The sequence below is a fragment of the Acanthochromis polyacanthus genome, chromosome 15 (genome assembly GCF_021347895.1).
Source record: "Acanthochromis polyacanthus isolate Apoly-LR-REF ecotype Palm Island chromosome 15, KAUST_Apoly_ChrSc, whole genome shotgun sequence".
Taxonomy (NCBI): Eukaryota; Metazoa; Chordata; class Actinopteri; family Pomacentridae; genus Acanthochromis; species Acanthochromis polyacanthus.
In genome coordinates this window covers 32258308-32281423 of record NC_067127.1, presented here as the reverse complement: position 1 = coordinate 32281423, position 23116 = coordinate 32258308, and the positions used below count along the sequence as shown (strand labels likewise).

General features: G+C 38.4%; 1 protein-coding gene across 3 annotated transcripts in view; it reads left to right on the top strand.

The window, feature by feature from the left end:
* Nucleotides 1-23116, top strand: part of atrnl1a (attractin-like 1a) — a 473108-nt gene that overhangs the window by 275093 nt on the left and 174899 nt on the right. For all 3 annotated transcript variants that reach the window (XM_051959750.1, XM_051959749.1, XM_051959751.1), the window contains one exon: nt 10383-10461. In XM_051959750.1, coding sequence (XP_051815710.1) covers nt 10383-10461 — 79 coding nt within the window. The remainder of the gene's footprint in view (nt 1-10382; nt 10462-23116) is intronic.

The following is a 23116-nucleotide window of genomic DNA, read 5'->3' as shown; positions in this document are numbered from 1 at the left end:
TTTTTGTCATCCTTTGTGTCTTTTTTGTCGTCTTTGTGTCATCATTTTGCGTCTATTTTGTGATCAATTTGTGTGTTTTTATCATTATTTTGTGTATTTGTTCATCATTTTTGCATCTTTTTCTCATCTTTTTTTGTCTTCTTGTCATCATTTTGTGTCTTTTTGGTCATCTTTGTGTCTTTTTTTTTTACATGGTTTTTTTAGATGGTTCAAAGACTGTGGACAAGTAAAAAATTTTTTTTATTTTTGTTTCTTCTCACAGGTCTCATCGATACAAAAAGATTCCGTTTTCTATAGATGTTAACCGTTTTAAAACCTTTTCACACAACTCAGCACGTCGACTCACTGCCCGTTTCACCGTGCTCAATGTATCTTCCAACACCTTGCTATGTTCTGGTTTTGAGCTATTCTTCATGTTTTATTTTCCTCTTTGCTTTGTGTAAACACTGCCTGCAGTTCATCTTTTTGTCAATCACTGTTAATTCCACCCGAGTCGCTAATGCCTTCATCATTGCACCTAAAAGTTCATAATTTCAGGGGTGTTTTTTGTCAAGTCTGGTTAGTTTATTTTTGGCAAATTTTAAATAAAACACATAAAATCATTACAACTTTTCCTCCAGAACATCGTGTAGTTAATGGACCAGGAAAAAGTTGAAAACCAGGCATTATATTCTGTTTTTACAGATTGAGGCTCTGATAAATGTTGTTATTTTGGTGATTTGTTTTTTTTTATAGATAACCAGCTTTTCAGTTCTGTTTTCTGATTTCGGGGTCCAGAGGGTTAATAATATTCATTGCTACTGTTTGAAGATAAACAGAAATATGTAAATCACACAAATGTTTCCCATCTCCTGCCTGGTTTCCGGCACTGAGTCCATTAGAAACCACAGCGACGGACAAAGCGGTCATTTTTTTGGAGCGGCTGAGAGAGAGTGCTGCAGCTCTCAGTCACACTGGATCTAATGAGAGTGTTTTGGGAAGGAATTCTGGAATGAAGTCTGCTGTCTTCAGGCAAGATTCTGCCACTCAGAGACGACACCGGACAAGTGTGTGTGTGTGTGTGTTGTTTCCTGTATATGTTCATATGCATCCTCTTTACCGCGTTCACGCTTGTGTGCAGCCATGTGAGGAAGTGAAGCGCTTTTGTGCCCAGGGCCGGCTTCCGGACATCACCGACCTTTAGGCCTACACAGAGGGATGATGTCATCATTAGGGGACGGTGTCAAGTTTTGCCGGGAGAGTTTGGTGTGTGTGCGTGTGTGTGTTAGTCACCACTCTGTTTATGAGTTGCTCTGTTCTGCACTGCACCAGTCTGAGTGAGAAAAGGTTACGTGCTACAACTACAGGACTTATTTTCCATTTTATTGTTGCTTTATTTACTGGCCTTGTTATATAATGTGACGTGCATGTTTTCCAGCAGCAGCATGAAATGTATTCAAGTCCTTTACTTATATAATAGTGGCAGTGCCAAGGAAAAAAAGCAACAGAAGCTCACTTAAAAGACAATAAATGAAACGCAATTTTTCAAGTTTTACTTATCCTTGAAAAATAGTCAATATTTTTTAGATTAACCTTCACAACCCCAAGCAGTTTTCAGATTTTTCTTTGCTCACTTTGGCCACTTGAATCCTTCCTGTGTGCTCATTTTTAAGAAAAGATGGGACAAATTAAGTCTTGTGTGCATGTTTTTGTTTTAGCAGCATCGGAAAATGTATTCAGGTCCTTTATTATATAATAGTAACACAAACAAAAAAAGAGACAAGAGGCTCACTTACAAGAAAAGAAATGAAACATAATCTTTCAAATTGTACTTATACGGGTCATAATCATCCATCCATTAACTATACACCGCTTAATCCTCGTTAGGGTCACTAGAGTCTATCCCAGCTGATTTTGGGTGAAGGCAGGGGACACCCTGGACAGGTCACCAGCCTGTCACAGGTCTACATATACAGACAAACAATCACACTCACATTCACACCTACAGGCAATTTAGAGTCATCAATTAACCTCAGCAACAGCATTAGCTAACACAATGTAGCATTAGAACACAGGAGTGATGGTTGCTGGAAATGTTCCTCTGTACCTCTATGGAGATATTCCATTAAAGATCAGCCGTTTCCAGCTAGAATAGTCATTTACCACATTAACAATGTCTAGACTGGATTTCTGATTAATTTAATGTTATCTTCATTGAAAAACTGCTTTTCTCTGAAAATAAGGACATTTCTAAGTGAGCTCAAACTTTTGAACGGTAGTGTAAATAATATTAATATTGGACTGGGAATTAATGATATTTCACATATCTATATATTGAAAAACAAAACTATTCTGCAGATTCTTCCATGAGGAGAAACTACTGATTTTGCACAGATTCATATAGTTCAGGAATTTATATTGTACAGAGTTTTTTTTTAAATGCACAAAACATTTATAATGCACAGGTTTTGGTGTTGACGTTGCACTAGGGCTTTCAGATCCTCCATGTGTGGTCTACTGGCAGCAGGGCTGGTTGGAAGGTCAGATTTTCACTGCAATATAAAGTCCTGCTCCTCTGAGGAAACAGCACAACCAGAAAAAGGGAGAAGTCAGGAATGATGTTGTCATAAATCATAAAAATAGAAAAATGAAGTGAAAGATTGGGGGGACAAACATTTTCAGCACAGATTTAATTCTTTTTTTTTTTCTTTTTTTTTTTTTAGCAAATATTTAGTTTTGGAAAAGATTTAAATTAGACATTTAGAATAAATGATGTTAATGAATTATCACAATTTTCTGCTTAGATTAGGTTAACTTGTTGATGGAACAGAACGTCATGAATGATTATTTCCAGAACTCCAAAATTACAGATTTGGAGATTTATCCATGTTGTCTATCAATTAATGCATTGATGTGTCTCATCAAGCAAATATGTTTTCATGGAAATTCACCCAGATTATGTGTTTTACTAACCTGACAGAGACATTTGTTCCGCAGCATTAGCATCTCTATGGTTGGTCTTTGGTGAAGGTTTTTGAGGGACGGATGTCTGGGTGAACAACTGGGAGTCTGTTGGCTTCTGCTGAATATTTAGCAATTAATTTAGTAATTGAGCAATTATGTGTCCTCCATTATCAATTTGCAAAGCAAATTAGTTGCATATAAACTCATTTTGTCAGAGATAGGTTCGCTTCCGTTGCTGCCTGAAGAATCGGGTGGCTCCATTAACGACACAATTTGACGGTGAATCAAATCCGAATAGAAGCCGGTGGCTTGAATATAAAAGATAAAATCCTGCAGAATCCAGCAAAGGCGGGAGAATAAAGCTCGGCTAACAGCCTCATTTCCCTGCTGCCGTCATTATTTCAGTGTGGTGTCGCACAATGGTGTCATTTTAGGCATAAATACAATGGTATAATAGCCCAAAGGGCCACGTTGGTCTGTTGGAGATGTTTTAGAAAATGAAGTCCAGCTGTTTAAACTCCACCTCCTGCAAGATCTGCTCCTCAAACATCCTGAAAAGTTTAAAAACTCTCCTCCCCTCTTCGTCCCGTCTAACCATCCCTTCATCTTTCCTCCTCTTGTGCTCGTTCTCATCTCTAAATGAAGGAGAGGAAAAAGGAAAATGGCTGTAATTCAACAGCATTTATGTCTCTGCTCTCCACACTCTCCGATGCTAATTGGTGACACTGCAGTTCAGCTTTGTCCAATTACTCCCAGCTCCCGCTCGCTTGATTAGCAATCACTTCCTCTCCTACTCTTCCCCTAAACAGCCGAGGAGATGCTCAGCACTGAGAGACTCATGAGACCAACCGAGCTCGCCCACTTGATTTCAAAATGACCACTCATAGAAAAATCCTCTGTGGAGGTTTTAGTCTGTTTCTTCAAACATCTGTTACGTGTCTGTGCTGCTGTTTGCTTCAGACAAACACAAAACCCAAATCTGCTGGCACTGGAGCAAAGAGCACGAAGAGCAATATGAGGTTGACCTTTTATACATTCTCCTCTTGTGTGCATTCATACATAGTGATTTTTTCTCTTTCTACTTTAACAGTGAATCCAAAACATCCTTCAAATCCATACCAATAAAGCAGCTGTAAATGAATCTTCTGATCTTTTCAGTATTATCCTGAACTCTTGTCACATTTTCACTGACAATTCATGTGTTTTTAGTGATCTGTCTCAACATCTGGGATATAAAAACATCACAGACATTTTAAATAATAATAAAAAAAAAATGTTTAAAATGTCCCAATTAAAGTAAGCATGATTTTCAATGACTCTGGACTAAGGGTATCAAATTTGCTTTTGTTCTGGGGTCAGTTTGATCTCAAGTGGACCAGAACAGTAAAATCACAGCATAATAACCTATAAATAACCACAACTCCATTTTTTTCTTTTCTTGTCGTGCAAAAAAGTACATTCTGAAAATGTTCACATTTAGCAAATTATCTTTTTACAAACATGATGAGAAAACTGAAATTTCTTAAGAAAAATAAGTTAAATTTCAGTAATATTATGCCTCAGTTTATCATTTACACATTACAACTTCCAGATCACAGAGTTTCTACAAAGGAAAAAAACGTTTAATAACTGGATCATAGAGTATTTTACTTTATGATCAAAACAAGTCAGACAAAAAAAGACAGAAAGCAGCAAAAACAAGACAAAACATGACAAAAATGAGACACAAAATGACAAGAAATGAGACAAACAAAACAAAAAACAGACAAAAGTGTTACAAAATGACAGAAAAATAAACAACACAAGCAAGACAAAAACATACAAAATCACAAAAAATATACACAAAACAATGAACGACGCAAAACACAAAATGACAAAAAAAAACAAAAAAACACAAGCGAAACAAAAAGGAAATGCAAAACGACAAAAACCAGAAGCAAAAAAGACAAAAGTCAGACAAAAAAGACAAAACTTGACAAAAATAAGACACAAAATGACAACAGAAAAATGAGCCATCTAGTGTTCTACTTAATGATCAAAACAACTTGTCACGGTCTTGAAATTATGAAGTTATTTTAAATTTATGGTTTTATAAATGTACAATTTGCAGTCAATGTCTTCTCTGTAATTTTTACACTTTACAAAGTCGTAACACGGGCTGGATTGGATCCTCTAGAGGGCCGGTTTTAGCCCACGGGCCGCATGTTTTTACACTTTATTACTGTGATAAATGGTGTCATTTTTGTAATTAAAGAAAAAATGACATTCCTTTAGAACCATTTGACACATTTTTGGGTTCAGAAGGTCACCTGACCGTGTGAACCTGAACCTTCTTTGAAAACATGAACCTGAATCCATTTTTTTAAGAAGCAGAGAACTCTGCATACGTAAAGCAACCATTTGATTTACAACTTCAGCTCACATAGGATTTGTAGTTGCTGGACTGAAAAGTGCCAGCGTAAAAAAAAATAGCTCACGAGGGGAAACCTCTCATAATGTGCAGCTTCAGTCCCGTCTCTGCTCTGAGAGTTGATTTGTGCAGATGGAAAGCTGTTTCCGATTGTGCTGCTATCTGTGGCTCATGTTCAACGAATAGCTTATTGATTTTGCTGCTCGGCCCGGTGGGGTTCACATGTTTCCTCATGTTTGCCGGCGTGTGTGTGTGTTTGTCATATGAACCATGTTTTTTTATCTATTCTTTACACCGTTAAAAGAGCAGGAACACCATCACCGACGCTCTCCGCCTCGTTCTCACACATCCCCCGGTTGTTTAATCAGTTCGATTGCTCTTACCTGGCCGGTCTTAAACCCGAACCTATCAAGAGGCTCAGTGGAGTGTTAACAAACCCTCAGGACCCTCCCCCGCCTCCCCCGTCCTTCCTCCCCTCTAATGCCTCCGTAATGGCGACAATTAGCCACTCCGCTCCGCCGGTCGGATGGCAGAGCTCCGGCCCTGTGGCCCATTAATGGAGAGCCGAGGTGGAACGGATTGGATGGGGGGATCTCAGGCCTGATTGGATTTGAATCCCAGCCAGTGGAGGCTTTTTAAAATTAGGAGGATCGTTGCAGGGGAGCCGCTGAGCGTGTTTGCCTTGGCTTTAATTGTTCTTGGGAATAGTGGGTGTGATGGAGGTTAAATCTGGTGTGTGGCCTGGTTCACGTCAACAACAAGTGTTCTAAAATGAACATTTTCTGGTAAAAATAGAGTTTCTGGAAGCAGCGTTTACTCAGTGGTTCCAACAGATGATGTCACCAAACAAAATCAGACAACAGGTGATGTCTTTTCGACTTTTCCATTATAACCAGACGTTCCCTACCCCCTAAAGGGCAGCAGAATGAGGTCAGTACTGGTCTTTTTACTAATGCCCCTTTCAGACACGCACTCCTTTCTTTGATCTTACAAAGTTAAACCTACTAACATTTTGGCGTCACTTTCAGCACGACAGGAGTTGAACTGTACGTCATCACCTTAATGGACATGCACTGATGGTGCTTTTGAGTTGTGTGAAATGGTTTGGGAAAAGCTTTTTCCGCATTTCAAGTACAATTTTGGTCCAAAAATATAACAGAGAGTAAAAGACACAGTTTTAATCTAAAATGAATAAACCCCTTTTTCGTTTTCACATCTGTTACAAACCTGAAAATGAAACTTTAATGGAGGAAAACAGAGACTAACAGCTCCGATTATTGATTATCTATTTATTTCTTCATTTATTTTCATAAAATGTTTGCAGCAGCTGAAATTCATTTTGTTGCTTCCAGCTGTTTAGGAGTCTTTCCTCTGCGTTTACTAAATACCTGCAGTTTTTAACAGTAGCAGGATTAATGTGAGCATCCCCAAAGATATACAGTCTGTGTGCTTTATTAATCATTAGTTAAACAGGAACAAATAAATTCATTTAACAAATATGGCAGAAACATCAAAGAGTGAGTTTGTGGTTTCCTGATTGCATTGAGGAGTGCAGAATTTTTTGTTTAATACAGACTCTTTTATTTTTTTAAATGAGCCATGTAGAATAACGTGATTTTTATTTTTTATCACAATTTCAAGCTTAGATTTGGTTAAGTTTTCTGATGGTATAGCACTTCAAATATAAGTACTTATTAATTTTCATCTTTTATCATCAAAAGTTCAAAATCTCAATAAAACTCTTACAGAAGTATTTCTTTTTTTTTCTTTTTTTTGTTTGTCTTTTTTTGTTCCCAAGATTCTGGTTTCTTAAAAACTCTTTTTATGCTTTTCACCAATTTGTAATATATTTTTTTTCTATTTCTAGTGTGAGTTTGACATTCTTTTTAGTATAGCATGCCTTTCAAAGCCAGTAAGGATTAAACAGAAAATAGAAGATTTAATACTTTACTGGCATTTTTGTAGTAAGATACCCTATAAAACATTTTTTCTAGATTTTGTAGTATTTCTATACTCCAAATTCAGCACTACATGCCCTCCTGAGAGAGCCTTTTTGGTGCTACGACAGCAACTCACAATTTGGAATTTTCTAAAAAAATATTGTTCATTCAGATTTTACAGCATGCCCGCTGTAGTGGACAACAGAACAATTTTACAGTCACGCTTTGAAATCAAAACAATAAGAATGTCAATGTCAACTTCAAGGCACTGAATTAAATTGAACAGGAACACAAAAAGAACTCTCAACAGTCTCCATTTTGTCTCAGCATAAAAACAAAGTTTCCCTTGTCCAAGCACAAAAGATATGACTGGGAACACCAGGATGTCCTCTACTGAGCACATCAGGATTTAGTAGGGTAACTCAAGTGAGTCAAAAGATTCAAATGCTCATGTCCAGCACAGAGGACATAAATGAATGGGCCGGTCCTGAGATGGATACCAGTACCAGTATTTGCGTATAACAGGCTAATTCTTTGATTATAACACCAGCTCTTTTGATGTACACCGACCAGTCACAACATGAAAACCACTTTGATTCCATTTGTGCCACCAAAACATCGGAGCATGGACTTGTGACCTCCTGAGGTGTCCAACGATGTCTCTGACCGGGATGTTGGCAGTGAATTTTTGAGGATTGTATGGTTGCAGGGATGAAATTGGAGCAACACTTGGGCTATTTTGCTATTTTATTCAATATGCAGAACTACAGAGTAATTCTTCCAAACCGGTGTGATGAAGTGGCTGTTGGAAAGCATGTGTATTTTTATCTCATCATGATGGATGAAATATTCTATCATCTTGGATAAGTCTGCAGCAGGAATCTCAACGCCCGGATGGTTTTCATTCAGCAGCAATGAGCATCTTGTCCTCATCACCGGAGGGGATTTCCTGGTCGTGATGAGTCCGAATGCGGCCGAGAGGTCGACAGTGGATTGAAGAGGCCACGGCTGCAGCGTCTTCTGCACACTGGCTCTGAAAATGTCACGCTCATTACGCCGCTAATACCCTTTACAGCGCTGTCATCCCCACACTGATGTGCAGGAGGAACTTGTGAACACAAAGACATGAAGGGGAGGATTGTTTCAGAGCTGCTGTCCTCAGCACTTTCTCATCGACTTCCTGTTGTTAAGTCTTTGGGCGCGCTTGTTTTGAGCTCTTGTCAGAAGTTCTGGTTGAGAGGGGAGCTTTGTGTTTGGCCCGATAACTTTGCCCTCCAGACACTGAACTTTAAAACAGACAGTGTGTGTGTCAGTGTGTACATGAGACCTTGTTCTTTGTTAGCCAGCATCGTGTCGCTCGTTGACCTCTCGCTGGCCTTTGCTGTTCTAAAATCCCCAGCTGCCTGTGGTCGCTGCGGTTTTCTATCCCGCCACAGATTCCCCAAGAATTTCTCTCCTTTGTCATCTTTTGGTCTCCGGAAACTGGAGCTGCTGGGGAGTAAATTAGTGTGAAGACGCTGCTGTGTGATTGTGTTGTCGCTGTGTGAGTTGTTTCCTTTCTACTAAAAACTACCAAAGCTACTGCAAGAGGGAGATACCAGCTATTTAAACTGTTTCCTGCAGATATTAAACACATAGTTCAGTTAGTTCATGTGGAAAAAGTACCCAATAATCACATAAAGACTCTGAGATACACAGAAATATTTAGAAAAGACCGAGTAAAAACTATAGTGTCGGCATGCTATTAGCATTCTCCATAACGTATTGTTTTAGCATCATCATGTGTTACTCAAACACAACATGGTTTCACTCATAAAACGTGATTTTTTTCCAATTTAAATGTTCTTGGATGCACATTTTCCAACTTTATTAATGAGATGTAGAGTTTGTTAACATGCAGGCTTCGCACGTGCACAACATGAGTAAGGAACATCCAAAAAAACACAGTGAAAATGAAGATTTGATCTCAAAAAGAAATATTTCAGCTCCAGAAACTATTAAAACTAGAAATTTGGATGCCTTTGCCAATGTTACCACAGATACAAAACCAATTGTTTGCAAACTGCTTAAAAAATCTAGAAGATGAAGAAGAAATAAACAAAACTATTGGAGAAAAATGAAAAGAATAATTGTTTTTAATGAAGAAAGTTGTCATGACTCTTTCACGTCAGACGGTATTGGATGTGTTTCGTGCTGTCTGGAGACGAAGACAGTTAAAGAAACAGAAAAAAAATTGGAACATTTTTCTTGCCATTTCCATGAATTTTTGTAACGCAGTACTTCAAAAGTTGACAGGAAAATGCACTGATATGAGCTGTAGTTTCTGCTTGGTGCTCAGGTACTACATTATTCATTGAAAAAAATGGAGAAATAGTCGCTCCAGCTGTTATTTCAGTGTTAGATATGTAATTTATTGAGGTGTAAATGTTAAAAGCATGTATTTCATAGGACCTGGTATCTTCAAATTCCCAATCTTCAAGTTTAAAGTTGTTTTTGTGCATTGGAAGCACATGGAGAACAGCCAGAGTGGTTCAAGACTTGGTGTTTGGCGTTTTGTTCCGGCCCTGCTAAGGAACCATTGATCTCTGATTGACTGACCAAACCTACATCCGTCTCTTCCCATGTTTTAAAAGTGTTAAAAAGCAATTCCAGCAACTTTGAAAACTTCTGTGTGAAACATGTGTACATTTTTCTTGCCATTTCCATAAATTTTTCTAATGCAGTACTTCAAAAATTGACATAAAAATGCACTGATACGAGCAGTAGGTTTTGCTCGGTGCTTCAGAGTGTACCTACTGTAGATCTAGCTACTTAATCCATCATGATTAATTGGAAAAAATGGACAGTTGGTGAGCTCCAGGTGTTATTTTAGTGTTACATACATCATTTATTGAATTGTAGATGTTAAAAGCATGTATTTCATAGGACAATGTTACAGTTTAAAGTAGTTTTTATGCATCAGAGGCACATGAAGAACATCCGGAATGGTTCGTGACTTAGTAATTTGGTGTTTTCATGCTTTTGTTCCTGCACTACTAAGGAATCATTGATCTCTGATTGACTGACGAAACCGTGTCTTCTCTCTCCAGCTGTTTCCTCTCACTGCTGCTGGTCGCTGCCGTGGTTTGGAAAATCAAGCAGACCTGCTGGGCGTCACGACGTAGAGAGGTAGGACACATCCTCATCCCGGCTTACTGTGTGATTGTGCTTGTGTGGATATAAATGCAAACATCTATGAAGTATGAGTATCATGAACTGTGTGTGAGCTTCATTCTGCTGCTCGTAAGCTGTTAGATGCAGCTGCCGCACCGACGACAAGTGAATACACACTGATTCATCCCCCACCAGCGAGTAGTGAAGGGTGGGTTAATGTCACGAGTCCTAGAAGAAAAAAGAAAAAAAAAGATCTTCTCCGCTTAACGAGCGTCGCCGTGACGATAAACAAGGCCATTCCCCTTAATTAGTGCTCCTCATGAACCAATTAACTCAGACGAAGTGATGCTAAACGAAGTGGAATGGAGTGATATATCACTTAAAGCCCCAGCAGATGCTGCATCATTTCATATTTACTCCTGACCCTCCCACGCACACACAAAAACACAATTTACACCCCGAATCAATTCCACCGTTTGACATGTTTTTAGGTCTGTTCTCCGCTCGGCGTCTTTCTCTCCGTTTCCTCTGTGCTTATTTCCAGTGTTTTGTGTCAGAGTCATCAGGGAGGAATCAGTGTTGGTTATGAGCAGCAATGATAATAGTCTGTTGTTATTGGTGTAATCCACGGATGTACCACAGGGAACTATTGTGCTTAAATACACTTGTTGGTTTTTGGTTTCCCCCATCGCTGCTGCTGCTGCTGTTCTGTCATTATGCTCAAAATGCTGCTGCTTTCATGTGCAAATTAACTTCCAGTATGGAAATGATGTTTTCTGTTACTTTTATGCTGTTTCAAAGAAGAACGGGGAAGATTTGTAACCCACTTAAGTCAAGTCAAGTCACTGTGGCTTTTACAGAACATTTAAAACAACAGAAACTGAGCCAAACGGCTTTCCAGTAAAGAAATAAGATTGGAATTTACCACTTAACAAGTTAAAATATTATGGTTAAAACCCAACAAATCTGTACATTATGTTATATATCCATAGACATTTACCTGGCAAATTTAAAAAGAACACAAAGGCTTTCGATAAATGATGCAAATTAACCCAATTAACTTCAGATGTTGAGGTTAGAAATATATAATATCATATAAGATATTGTCAGTCTGTTGTAAATTAGTTGGGTTGGATTAGAGACATTTTGAGAAATACTTCTTGTCGCAGAGACACAAAATTATAGCAGAGATTAAACATAAAATTGAAGAAAAATACATTGTGTGTGTATATGTACTCAAGCATGAGAGAAAGAAAAGCGGTTTTGTTTAATGAAGATAACATTAAATTAATCAGAAGTACAGTCTCGACATCGGTAACCCTTAGATGCATAAATGGGTCAAAAATGGCCCGGTGAGGTCATCTTGCAATATCTCTGTAATGAAAAGTTGTTATCATTTCATATTCCAGCTATTCCTCAAAAACATGTTTGTAATGTCATTCCATTTAAATTTTTAATTTACCTTTTATACTTTTTCATAAATTATAATGTTTGTAGTACGACACCAAGCTTCCATTAGTGAGTCAAAAATGACCCGCATGCATTTCCTTTAGACTTTCATGGAAACCTGTGATTCTTATCAGTTGTGGCTGTCAGGGATACATTTACTGTGAACCACACACACTATGTCAGAAGTGTCATCGATCAGGGAGATTATTATACATGGAGAGCAACAACAGCTGGAGGAAAAGAGTGGAAAAATGTCAGTAAAATGGATGTTGACATTCTTTCATTGCTGTTCTGTGTAATATTCTTCTTTTTAATCACCAACATGTGTTATAAAGTGAAAAATAAACATATTTCAAACATGAAATCGTTCTTGTATGAACCAAAATAGAATAAAAACAATAATACAAGTGATTATTCTTCACCAAAATGACAAAAACAGCATGAAAACACATTGATTCTTATACAAGTAATTTTTAACCCACTTATGGAAACGTGTGGGGTCCAATCACTCGTGCATCTAAAGGTTAATGTGGTAAATGACTGTTCTAGCTGGAAACGGCTGATTTTTAATGGAATATCTCCATAGGGGTACAGAGGAACATTTCCAGCAAACATCACTCCTGTGTTCTAATGCTACATTGTGTTAGCTAAAGGTGTTGAAAGGCTCACTGATGATTAGAAAACCCTTGTTCAGTTATGTTAGCACATGGATAATAGTGGGTGTTTTCATGGAAAACATGGAATTGTCTGAGTGACCCCAAACTTTTGAATGATAATGTAGATAAGTGTACCTGCAGTATTATATACTCAAGCAGTTGTTAGTTGGTTCAGCAGTTGTCAGTTGGTTGTGCGTTCATTTCTTTATTATATATTATTTTAATGGAGACATCCTGAAAAATACTTCTTGTAACAGAGATTAAACACAAAATTGAAGAAAAATATGAAAAAAGCAATAACTATATAGTTATTCGTTTTTTGTTCATTTTTTTTCCAATTTTAATTATTTTTATTGATTTTGTGCTGTTTATAATCAGTCAGAGTACACAGAGAAATTCTCAGCTATGTAATTAAAGCTCATCAATATCATTGTGTTGACACGTGGATTAAATGACTTCATCTAAATTAAAAATATGTCCTCGTCATGCAGTTATCACCTCACTCTCCACGTCAGCTCTTCAACTCTTACCCATAACTTTACAGTTTTGTTTTCCTGTTTTAGAACAGTTTTTTAAAAATTATTTTTCCAGCTGTGGCAGACATCTGTACTGAGCTACAAAGCTGCGATAAACCCACACTGTATTTTTCTCAGAGTTGATCCAGAAAATTGGATCTTAAATTCGTCAGGTGTTCAGAAACACAGCTCAGAACGAACGCTAATGTGGCTCTGCATCAGCTGGATGTGTAAATAAACCAGAGTTCTCACCAAACTACTGCCAACACATTCAACACATTATCAGGATAAAACGTCAGTGATGTGTTTAGAGCTTGAAGCTGAATATCCCCTGTATGGCCATAACATTTCTCAGTGCAGATTTAACCTTCTGAATCTTAAGCGTTTTCTGTTCCTGTCTCATGTTTACACTGTGGGCTCATTTTTCACTGCAGTATAACGTCCTACAACTCTATGGAAACAGAACAACCAATAATTTGGACAAGAGACAACTCAGGAATGCCTTCTATGCAGAAGGACAGTTAGAAAGACAAGAATCATACAAAAAAGAAAAAGAAAAAACACAACTTTGATTATTTATTTTGCAAAAAATGAGAAACAATGGAATCAACATGTATAAAGGGTTTCCAAGTGCCCACAGGTGTTCCTAATATTGTTAGAAAATGCTATATCATGCTAGCTAATTTTAAATTCTTCCCGTACACATCTCCTTGTAGCTCGGTGTAAACACTGCCTGCAGTTCAGCCAAATTCAACATAAATGTCTCTTAATTTTTGCCACTTGTCTGTTGGTCTCAGCTGATTCTGTCATAGTTTTCTGACTGCTGTAAGAAATGCAGAATTTTTCTTTTCTTTTTCTTTTTTTTTTTTTTACAGAATCTAGTAACTATGAACTGTTCAAATGTTTTGATTTTTTTTATTTGTAATCAGGCATGTAGAATAAAGTATTCATGATGATTTATCAGGATTTCCAGCTTAGGTTTGATCAAGCTCTCTGATGGAACAGCACTGCACAGACAAGATTACGTTTATTTATTTATTTTATTATCAAAAATACAAAATCTCATTAAAACTGTTACAAGATTATTCTCAACATTTACAGCTAAAGTATATACAGACAAAAGTAGTGGGTAGTAATGCCTAACAGAAGTTGTCAAAATAACATTAAACTATAAAAACAAGCCCTCACAAAACATTTAAAAAAAACCATACAGAAAACCAAAAACAGACTCAAGCAGAACCAAATAAGCAACAGGAAGGAGCATTGGAAAGTCGAGATCCATCCGATGATTCTCTCTGATTTTAATTTGCTGTAATTTTGGCTATTTTTAAAAATGTTTTTGGAAGATAATCTAGCTTTCAAACCTTGTTTCCATAAAAACAAAGCCAGTTTTTGTCCTCCAGCATCCGTCACTAATACTTTATTTCGTGCTAAATTGCAGCTGAGAAATTCAAACTGAAGTATCGAGTGTGATGTGACCGTCGTGACTCCTGAACACATCAGTTTCTCTGTCTGTGTTGGACTGTTTCTTTTCTTTCTTTAAGCCTTTGTGCACACAGGTGTGTGTGTTTGATTGATACCTGCTCTGTGATGTGTGTTTAGCCACCTGTGACCCGAGCAGCCTGCTGTTTGTTCGCTCTTGTTTCCTCGGCGAGGAGCTTTGTGCTGCTTGTTGGCAGGCTGCTCAACACTCGGCTACATTATTTATGAGAGTTGGTCTCGTATCACAGCAGAGCCGCAATGCTGCATTTACTGCACTGTTGGTTTGTTTACACGCACTTCCTGCTGTTTTTCTGTCCCTGTCTTCTTCTCAGGCCTGTTTTTTTTTTTACTAAACCATCTCCTCCTTTAGATTACAGAGCAGCTAATAAATAAAGGAGGGAGGAATCACCACAATTGCAGATCCGGCTTCGCTTTTTTGATGTCACATTTACAATTAAGTCAGTTTTTGTCACCTAATCTGCCATAAAAGAAGCAAATAGACTGACGTCAAAGTGTGATCTTTCACTGTGCAGCTCAAACTGTGGCTCAATGAGGAGGAAAAAGAAAAACATCCCATCGGTTTTGCTGAGTAATATTCTCAGCTAACCTTAGAGAGAGACATGACATTTAAACAAAGAAAAAAATCATTTTACTCAACAGTCATTTGGTACGTTAAAGGATGCTCTGTCTGGATTTGTCCCAAAAAATGTCAACACAGAAACCAGCAGCTGTAAGCAAATGAGCTACAAACTATGTTCTCAAGCCAATCAGGGAAGTTCAGCCATTATTGTAGACAAACATAAATAAATAAGTAAATAAAAGTGAAGTTAGAAATAAATGCAGAAAAAAATCTTTATCAAATAATACAATGTTATTCCTCTCAAATTATTACGGAGCCTTCTGTTCAACCGTCTGTGTTATTTATTTCATTTATTTATTCATAATCATAAACTACAGCTATTTTCAATGGCATCTGGGAATTTTTTATTTTTTTTTGTCTTAATGCATCAGTCAAGGTGAAATTTGAGGCTGTTAGGATGAAAATGTCTCAAGAACTACTCAAGATAAAATTCTGGGCCAAAAACAAAAAAGAAAAAACCTGAGCATAATCCAAGTGTTTCCCTAAACACATCAGGAAGTTACAGTAATTCATAATATGTGCCGAAATGTCAGTCAGGAGTTGAAAGTTTGGTCATTTAAATACACAGAAGACTTTGTCATGGTGCCCCTTTACTAGCTAAATCCCCACAATAGTTGCCAGCATGGAAACCCATTCCTGCCCTGGTCTCTTTAGTAATAAATCTCAAATTATTAAGGAACTTTCTGTTCAGCTATCTCTATTATTCATTTATTTATTTATAATCATTAATTATAGATGTTTAAAATTGCATCTCTGAAATTTTTCACCTTAAAACATCAGTTAAATTGCTTGTCGACCCATTTGAAGGACTGTTTTTTTCCGTGGTGAAATTTGAGGCTGTTCAGATGAAAATATCTTGAGACCTAATTAGGGTAAAAGTCTGATACTTTCACTGTTGTCGTCATTAATTTTCTTCATTTGAGAACTAAACTGTGTTTTACTCAAATGACACTATCAAAAAATAACAATTTCTTGTGGTAAATCTTGTCGCACACACTCAGTTACAAAAGTGAAATGAAAATAGCTTTTTATTATTTTTCTGACTGAGTATTTCATATTAAATACCATTCTCTATGTTTTGTTTTGTGTTATTGTGACCTGCAGGTACATATGGCTCTGAAAATATCACTAGTTGACATCTGTGTTATTGATGTTTTTTGTTAATGTGTATTTAAAGGTGAGACTTTTTGCGACGGCTTTACTTTTTTTTCACATTCCACCCATGATCAGACACTATATCTACTTGTCCAATATTGCAGATTCTGAATCAACGACATGATGAGAAATAGCAATAAAAAAAAAATCAGGTTTTTATCTTTAATCGCTCTTGAGATATTGTGGGTCAAACAGCCTCAAGATATTTTCATTCAACGACAATCTCAAATTTCAATGTGCAAAAAAAAGAAAAGTCTCAGAAAGTACTGCATACAGTGCATCCGGAAAGTATTCACAGCGTTTCACTTTTTCCACATTTTGTTATGTTACAGCCTTATTCCAAATCGGATTCAATTATTTTTTTCCCTTAAAATTCTACACATAACACCCCATAATGACAAAATGAAAAAAGTTTTTTTGAGAGTCTTGCAAATTTTTTTAAAATAAAAAACAAAGAAATTACATGTACATAAGTATTCACAGCCTTTGCCATGAAGCTCTAAATTGAGCTCATGTGCATCCTGTTTCCACTGATCATCCTTGAGACGCTTCTACTGCTTAATTGGAGTCCACCTGTGGCAAATTCAGTTGATTGGACATGATTTGGAAAGGCACACACCTGTCTATATAAGGTTCCACAGTTGGCAGTGCATGTCAGAGCATAAACCAAGCATGAAGTCAAAGGAATTGTCTGTAGACCTCCGAAACAGGATTGTGACGAGGCACAAGTCTGGGGAAGGGTACAGAAAAATTTCTGCTGCTTTGAAGGTCCCAATGAGCACGGTGGCCTCCATCATCCGTAAATGGAAGACATTTGGAACCACCAGGACTCTTCCTAGAGCCGGCCGGCCATCTAAACTGAGCAATCGGGGGAGAAGGGCCTTAGTCAGAGAGGTGACTAAGAACCCCATGGTCACTTTGTCAGAGCTCCAGCATTCCTCTGTGGAGAGAGGAGAACCTTCCAGAAGGACAACCATCTCTGCAGCAATCCACAAATCAGGCCTGTTTGGTAGAGTGGCCAGACGGAAGCCACTTCTTAGTAAAAGGCACATGGCAGCCCGCCTGGAGTTTGCCAAAAGGCACCTGAAGGACTCTCAGACCATCAGCAAAAAAATTCTCTGGTCTGATGAGACAAAGATTGAACTCTTTGGTGTGAATGCTAGGCGTTTTGTTTGGAGGAAACCAGGCACTGCTCATCACCAGGCCAATACCATCCCTACAGTGAAGCATGGTGGCGGTAGCATCATGCTGTGGGGATGTTTTTCAGCAGCAGGAACTGGGAAACTAGTCAAGATAGCGGGGAAGATGAATGCAGCAATGTACAGAGACATCCTGGATGAAAACCTGCTCCAGAGCGCTCTTGACCTCAAACTGGGGCGGCGGTTCATCTTTCAGCAGGACAACGACCCTAAGCACACAGCCAAGATAGCAAAGAAGTGGCTTCAGGACAACTCTGTGAATGTCCTTGAGTGGCCCAGCCAGAGCCCGGACTTGAATCCAATTGAGCATCTCTGGAGAGATCTGAAAATGGCTGTGCACCGGCGCTCCCCATCCAACTTGATGGAGCTTGAGAGGTGTTGCAAAGAGGAATGGGCAAAACTGCCCAAAGATAGGTGTGCCAAGCTTGTGGCATCATATTCAAAAAGACTTGAGGCTGTAATTGCTGCCAAAGGTGCATCAACAAAGTATTAAGCAAAGGCTGTGAATACTTATGTACATGTGGTCTCTTAGTTTTTTATTTTTAATAAATTTTCAAGAATCTCAAAAAAAACTTTTTTCATGTTGTCATTATGGGGTGTTGTGTGTAGAATTTTAAGGGAAAAAATGAATTGAATCCGATTTGGTATAAGACTGTAACATAACAAAATGTGGAAAAGGTAACGCGCTGTGAATACTTTCCGGATGCACTGTATATCGAGCTAAAATTTCACAAATGTCTTTATAAATATCCATGTTTTAAGCTTTAAAGTTTTGCGCCAAATCAGGGATTGCCAAGCAGCAATCACTTGATGCTTTTGGGAAAAATGACCCGTAAACAACTCGTTTTTTCCACCGTGCAGAGCTTTAGTGGGTGGATGACAGACAAGGAAGCACATGGTGGTGGGTGGGAAAGTGGGAGCATCTGGAAAACAATCAACAATCCCAAGAAAAGTGGCACCAGCTCATTCAAACACTCCAAATGACCTCTGTTTGTTTTTTTCTTCCATGATGGCAGATGATAGCAGTGATGAAGTTGTGATTTTATCCACCTTTACCCACTGATTTCTTTCAACCATAACCGCGCTCTTTATTCGTCTGAAGCTGGTGTGAACCATGGCGGAGGCAGATTAGGATGCTTGGGAAGTCGCCAACAAAATCAGATGTTTTGTTCTTTCAGTCAGGATTTGTTGAAAGAGACAAACAAAACCTCCCAGCCTGAAAACAATGTGTCTTCTGTTTTCCTCCAGATGATACCTGAATCCAGTAGTTTTCTCCGACCTCTATTTCCCACTGTATCATTTATGATGGCACATATAGAGCGAGGAAAATCTGCAGCTTCACTTACTGCACCAGCAAGCGAGGAATGACCAATACCAATCAATGCTCTGTTTTTATTATCTCCCAGTCGTGATTTATTCAATGCCTGATTACTGTGGAGATAAACTGCTGCTGTCACATTCTCCAGGGCAGAGATGGTCAGCACAGACATGTAGTGTAGAAATACTGTTATTCGAAGACACAGGGGCTGTTATTACGGATTTATTTCTTTTTATTTGACCTGTATTTTACCAGGTAAAATGTCTGAGAACCACTTCTCCTTTTGAAACATAAATACACATGTAAACTACATACACAAAGAGACATATAAACTTAACATAGAACAAAAGTAAACAGATCAAAAAGTAAGAGGCACAGAAGCATACGCATGTGAGTGAAAATAAAAGAATGTGCATGAGGTGTAGGAAAGTGTGATCATTTTATGTGATCGGCTAATGTTTGCTTGAACTGTGACGGTATTTTCTACAGCAAATATTTGTTCATTTATTTAACCTTTGTTTAACCAGGTAAGTTAGTTGAGAACTAATTCTCATTTTCAGTAAGGCCAAGAGACGGCACACAAATGAGATGAACAACAAAAGCAGATTACATGTATAGCAATTCACACCATATTACAAAACAAAGTACACAATGACTCGTAAAATAGAAAAGCTGAAAGCAAGTGAGGGGGTCCTGAACTGTGTCTTTTTGAATGACAAATGTGATACGTATGAGGTGAGTTTTAGGAACTGATGAGAGGTTGTTGCTAGAGGTACAGACCCGTACCCGTAGCCTGTGGACTATGGATACGGCACTTTCCATTTGCCAATCAGATACGCGAGATCTGGTCACGTGACTCCCGGTAGACGCTAGCGGTACGGACCCGTAGCATCGGTACTACAGGTACGGACCCTAAACCTAACCCTAACACTAACCCTAACCTTAACCTTTGCTTACCTTTCAACAGTTTGCAGTGGTTAGCAGCTTCTTGACTCACGAGACTCGCGTACGGGTCCGTATCTGTCTGGCAAATGGAAAGTGCCGTATCCGTAGTCCACAGGCTACGGGTACGGGTCCGTATCTGTAGACACTACCTTGATGAGGATTGACTGAGAGTGGCACTGACTTTGGGGAATGAGGAGGTTAATGAGACTGTTAAAACGAAGAGTACGGGTGGAGTTATGAATGGTAAGTAATGAACACAGACATGGTGGTGTTTTACCAGTGAGGGTTTTGTAGATGTACAGAAACCAGAGAAGAGAGGGCCAGTTCATCAGTGAGTACAAACTGCAGTGATGGGATGTAGAGCAAAGCGGATGGCAGAGCGGTAGAAGTGTTTAATTTATCGAGGAGAGTTTTTGAAGAGGATCCGTATAACACATCACCATAATCAAATAATGGAAGGATTGTCATTTTAACAAGAAGGAATTTGGCGGAGTGCCTGAATGGAGATTTGTTACGGTAGAGAAAGCTGATTCTGGATTTAACTTTGGAGAGGAGAGAACTGATGTGTGTTTCAAATGAGAGTGAACGATCAAGCCATATTCACAGATACTTGTAGCGGGACACAAATTAAACCTCAGAGCCGTTCAGTGAGTGAGATTTGATTGGATATTTGATTTATGGGAGGTTTCTGTTGAAGATCATACATTTAGTTTTGCTTATGTTTAGTGTCAGAAGAAGATCGGAAAAAATGTGTTGAATGTTATTGAAGTTAATCTGTAGCACAGACAGGGCAGAGTGGAGAACTCGATGTATAGACAGTGGTGTCATCAACATACAGATGGATGTGCAAATTGGTTACAACATGGGTTATATTGTGGGTCAATGTATTGAAAAGGTCTAAAAAGTAACTCAAAGGACATATCCCCACCAATTGTGAGATTAAAAAGTCTTATTTACCGATTCAGCAGCTGCAAAATGTTACAAAGGAGTGCAAAAAAAGGGTGCTACAGAAATAAAAGAACCAAACTTAACCAAAAGCGAACTTTGTCTAGAAGTTGACATGTAACAAGTAAGACAAATAAGAAGGTCACTAATGTATAGAAGTGACTTAACTGAAGTACAGTGCTGTAGCAGCCCTATCTGAGCTAACAGTAAATCCTCAAACTGTCAGTGGTGCTCACTAGCATTTAACATCCCCCACGGGCACTAGGAGCACAAATACCAACATGTACAAATTCATCAAGCAGGTAGCCCAGCTTATATGGGCTGCCACTGAAAACTGAATGAATAAGCCTTTTGAAAGTGCCCCTGGCACCATGGTAGGAGATCACTGTCCTGAACCAATCCTTCAGCTCCTCGGGCTGTAGGCGGGCACAACCACAGCGGTGGGATGGACCAACGAAGGTATTTGCCAGGAACAAAGGTACTCGCCAGGCTGCTCACAGCTGTTCACAACATAGATCAAAACAGGAGGAGGAGCGCAGAGGAACATTTCCAGCAACCATCACTCCTGTGATCTAATGCTACATTGTGTTAGCTAATGGTGTTGAAAGGCTCATTGATGATTAGACAGACAGACAGACAGACAGATAGATAGATAGAACCTTTATTGATCCCGCAGCAGGGAAATTTATGGTGTAACAAAGCAAATAGAAAAATAGTCTGAATAAACAGAAAAGCCTCATGCATATGTTAGCACAGGAATAAAAGTGTAAGTTTTCATGGAATACATGAAATTGTCTGGGTGAGCCCAAACTTTTGAACAGTACTTTATGTTTACATGCAACTGCACCTTGTGTCTGGTTTTTTGCACTACTTTTCGCCATTACATCATTGATATCACTGCTTTTAATACATAATACAACATTAAGCTATATCACTATTTTTCAGATATTAGATTAGTGCATACCATTTTCTGCTACTTTTTTATACATATATATTTACACATTTCCTCATGTACTTACTGATTATGTGAATGGACTGCCTAATATAGTTGCACACTGTACAATTAAAGTAAAGGAATTATATTAGAATTGATTTCTAATTGAAGCACATTTGTGAATTTGGATCTTGTGTGGAGACAGCTGTCACCATTTAGTTGATACTTCTGCAGCTTTTTCACTCACTGGGATGTTTTTTCCCTTATACGAAACTGCACATAAAATGAGATAATGACATGAATGCTAAAATATGTGCGATTGTAGTTGTTTCAGAGAGTATGAACATTAACTGTGAGACACATCACCCTGACAGCAGGTGTGTTTCGGTTTAAAGTTTCTTCCTGCTGATGTATATCTGCAGCAGCTTCATGTGATGATCCAGCTGTTTAAATCATCAGGGTTTATCAAGACTTAACAAAGAAAGCATCTCTGTGAGGCATAATGCAAAGATACTTAAGTGTCAGCTTGTAATGTTAGAAAAAAAAAATATAGCTCTTTGTGGTTTTCCAGCAGTGTAAAGGCATCATCTGTTGGCTGTTCTCTCTCTGCTGGGTTCTCCAGAGAGCTGGTCTTGAGGGGAACCACAGCAGAAGGTGAAAATGGGATCTCTTGACTGTTAATTATGGATCACAACCAGCCACAAGACTACAGAGAGAACCGGTTATTAATAGAACCAGAGCTTTATGTTAATTCTTTTTTCTCCTACTTTTTTTATTACCAACAATCATTTTTGGATATGAGATCAAACAATCAAAAGCTACTTTGAAATTCTAATGCCGCCCATCTCTGCGCGAGATGTCTCTGGTTTCCCCTAATAGGGTTGCTCCTCTAAAGGCTGGATGTTCACATGTGTGTGTGTGTGTGCATTTTTTTTAATTCACTACAGCTAATGTTGCCCCACAACCCGATAAATAAGTCAAAAGACAAATGAAAATCCAGACAGACAGCCAGGAGAAGGACAAGATTAAGGACCTCTTCTCCCCATCGACTTCGTTCAGATCCGTTTTTCATCGTTCTCTTCTCTCCTACGTTGAGTGTGTCAAATCAAAAAAACAAACGAAAACTCAACTTTTGGCCTTGTCAGCAGCGCAGAGCCTTGTTCAATAAACCTGTATGAACACTCGCTCCACAGCACCTCCAGGAACTCACTGTTGTGACGTCGCTGCCATGTGTTTGGACCTTATGGGCCATTGATTTTAAGATGCGTAACTCAAAGGAAAACTTGCAAACACTGCACTCTCTGCTTGGAATATTGAGATTTTTCTCTTCCATTCACACTGTGGTTGGTTGTGGTCAGAAGGTTTTGCAAAGCTGTGAAGTGGGAGGAGATGTTTTCGGCACCACTGGTTCTAGAAACAGATGAATTTTTAC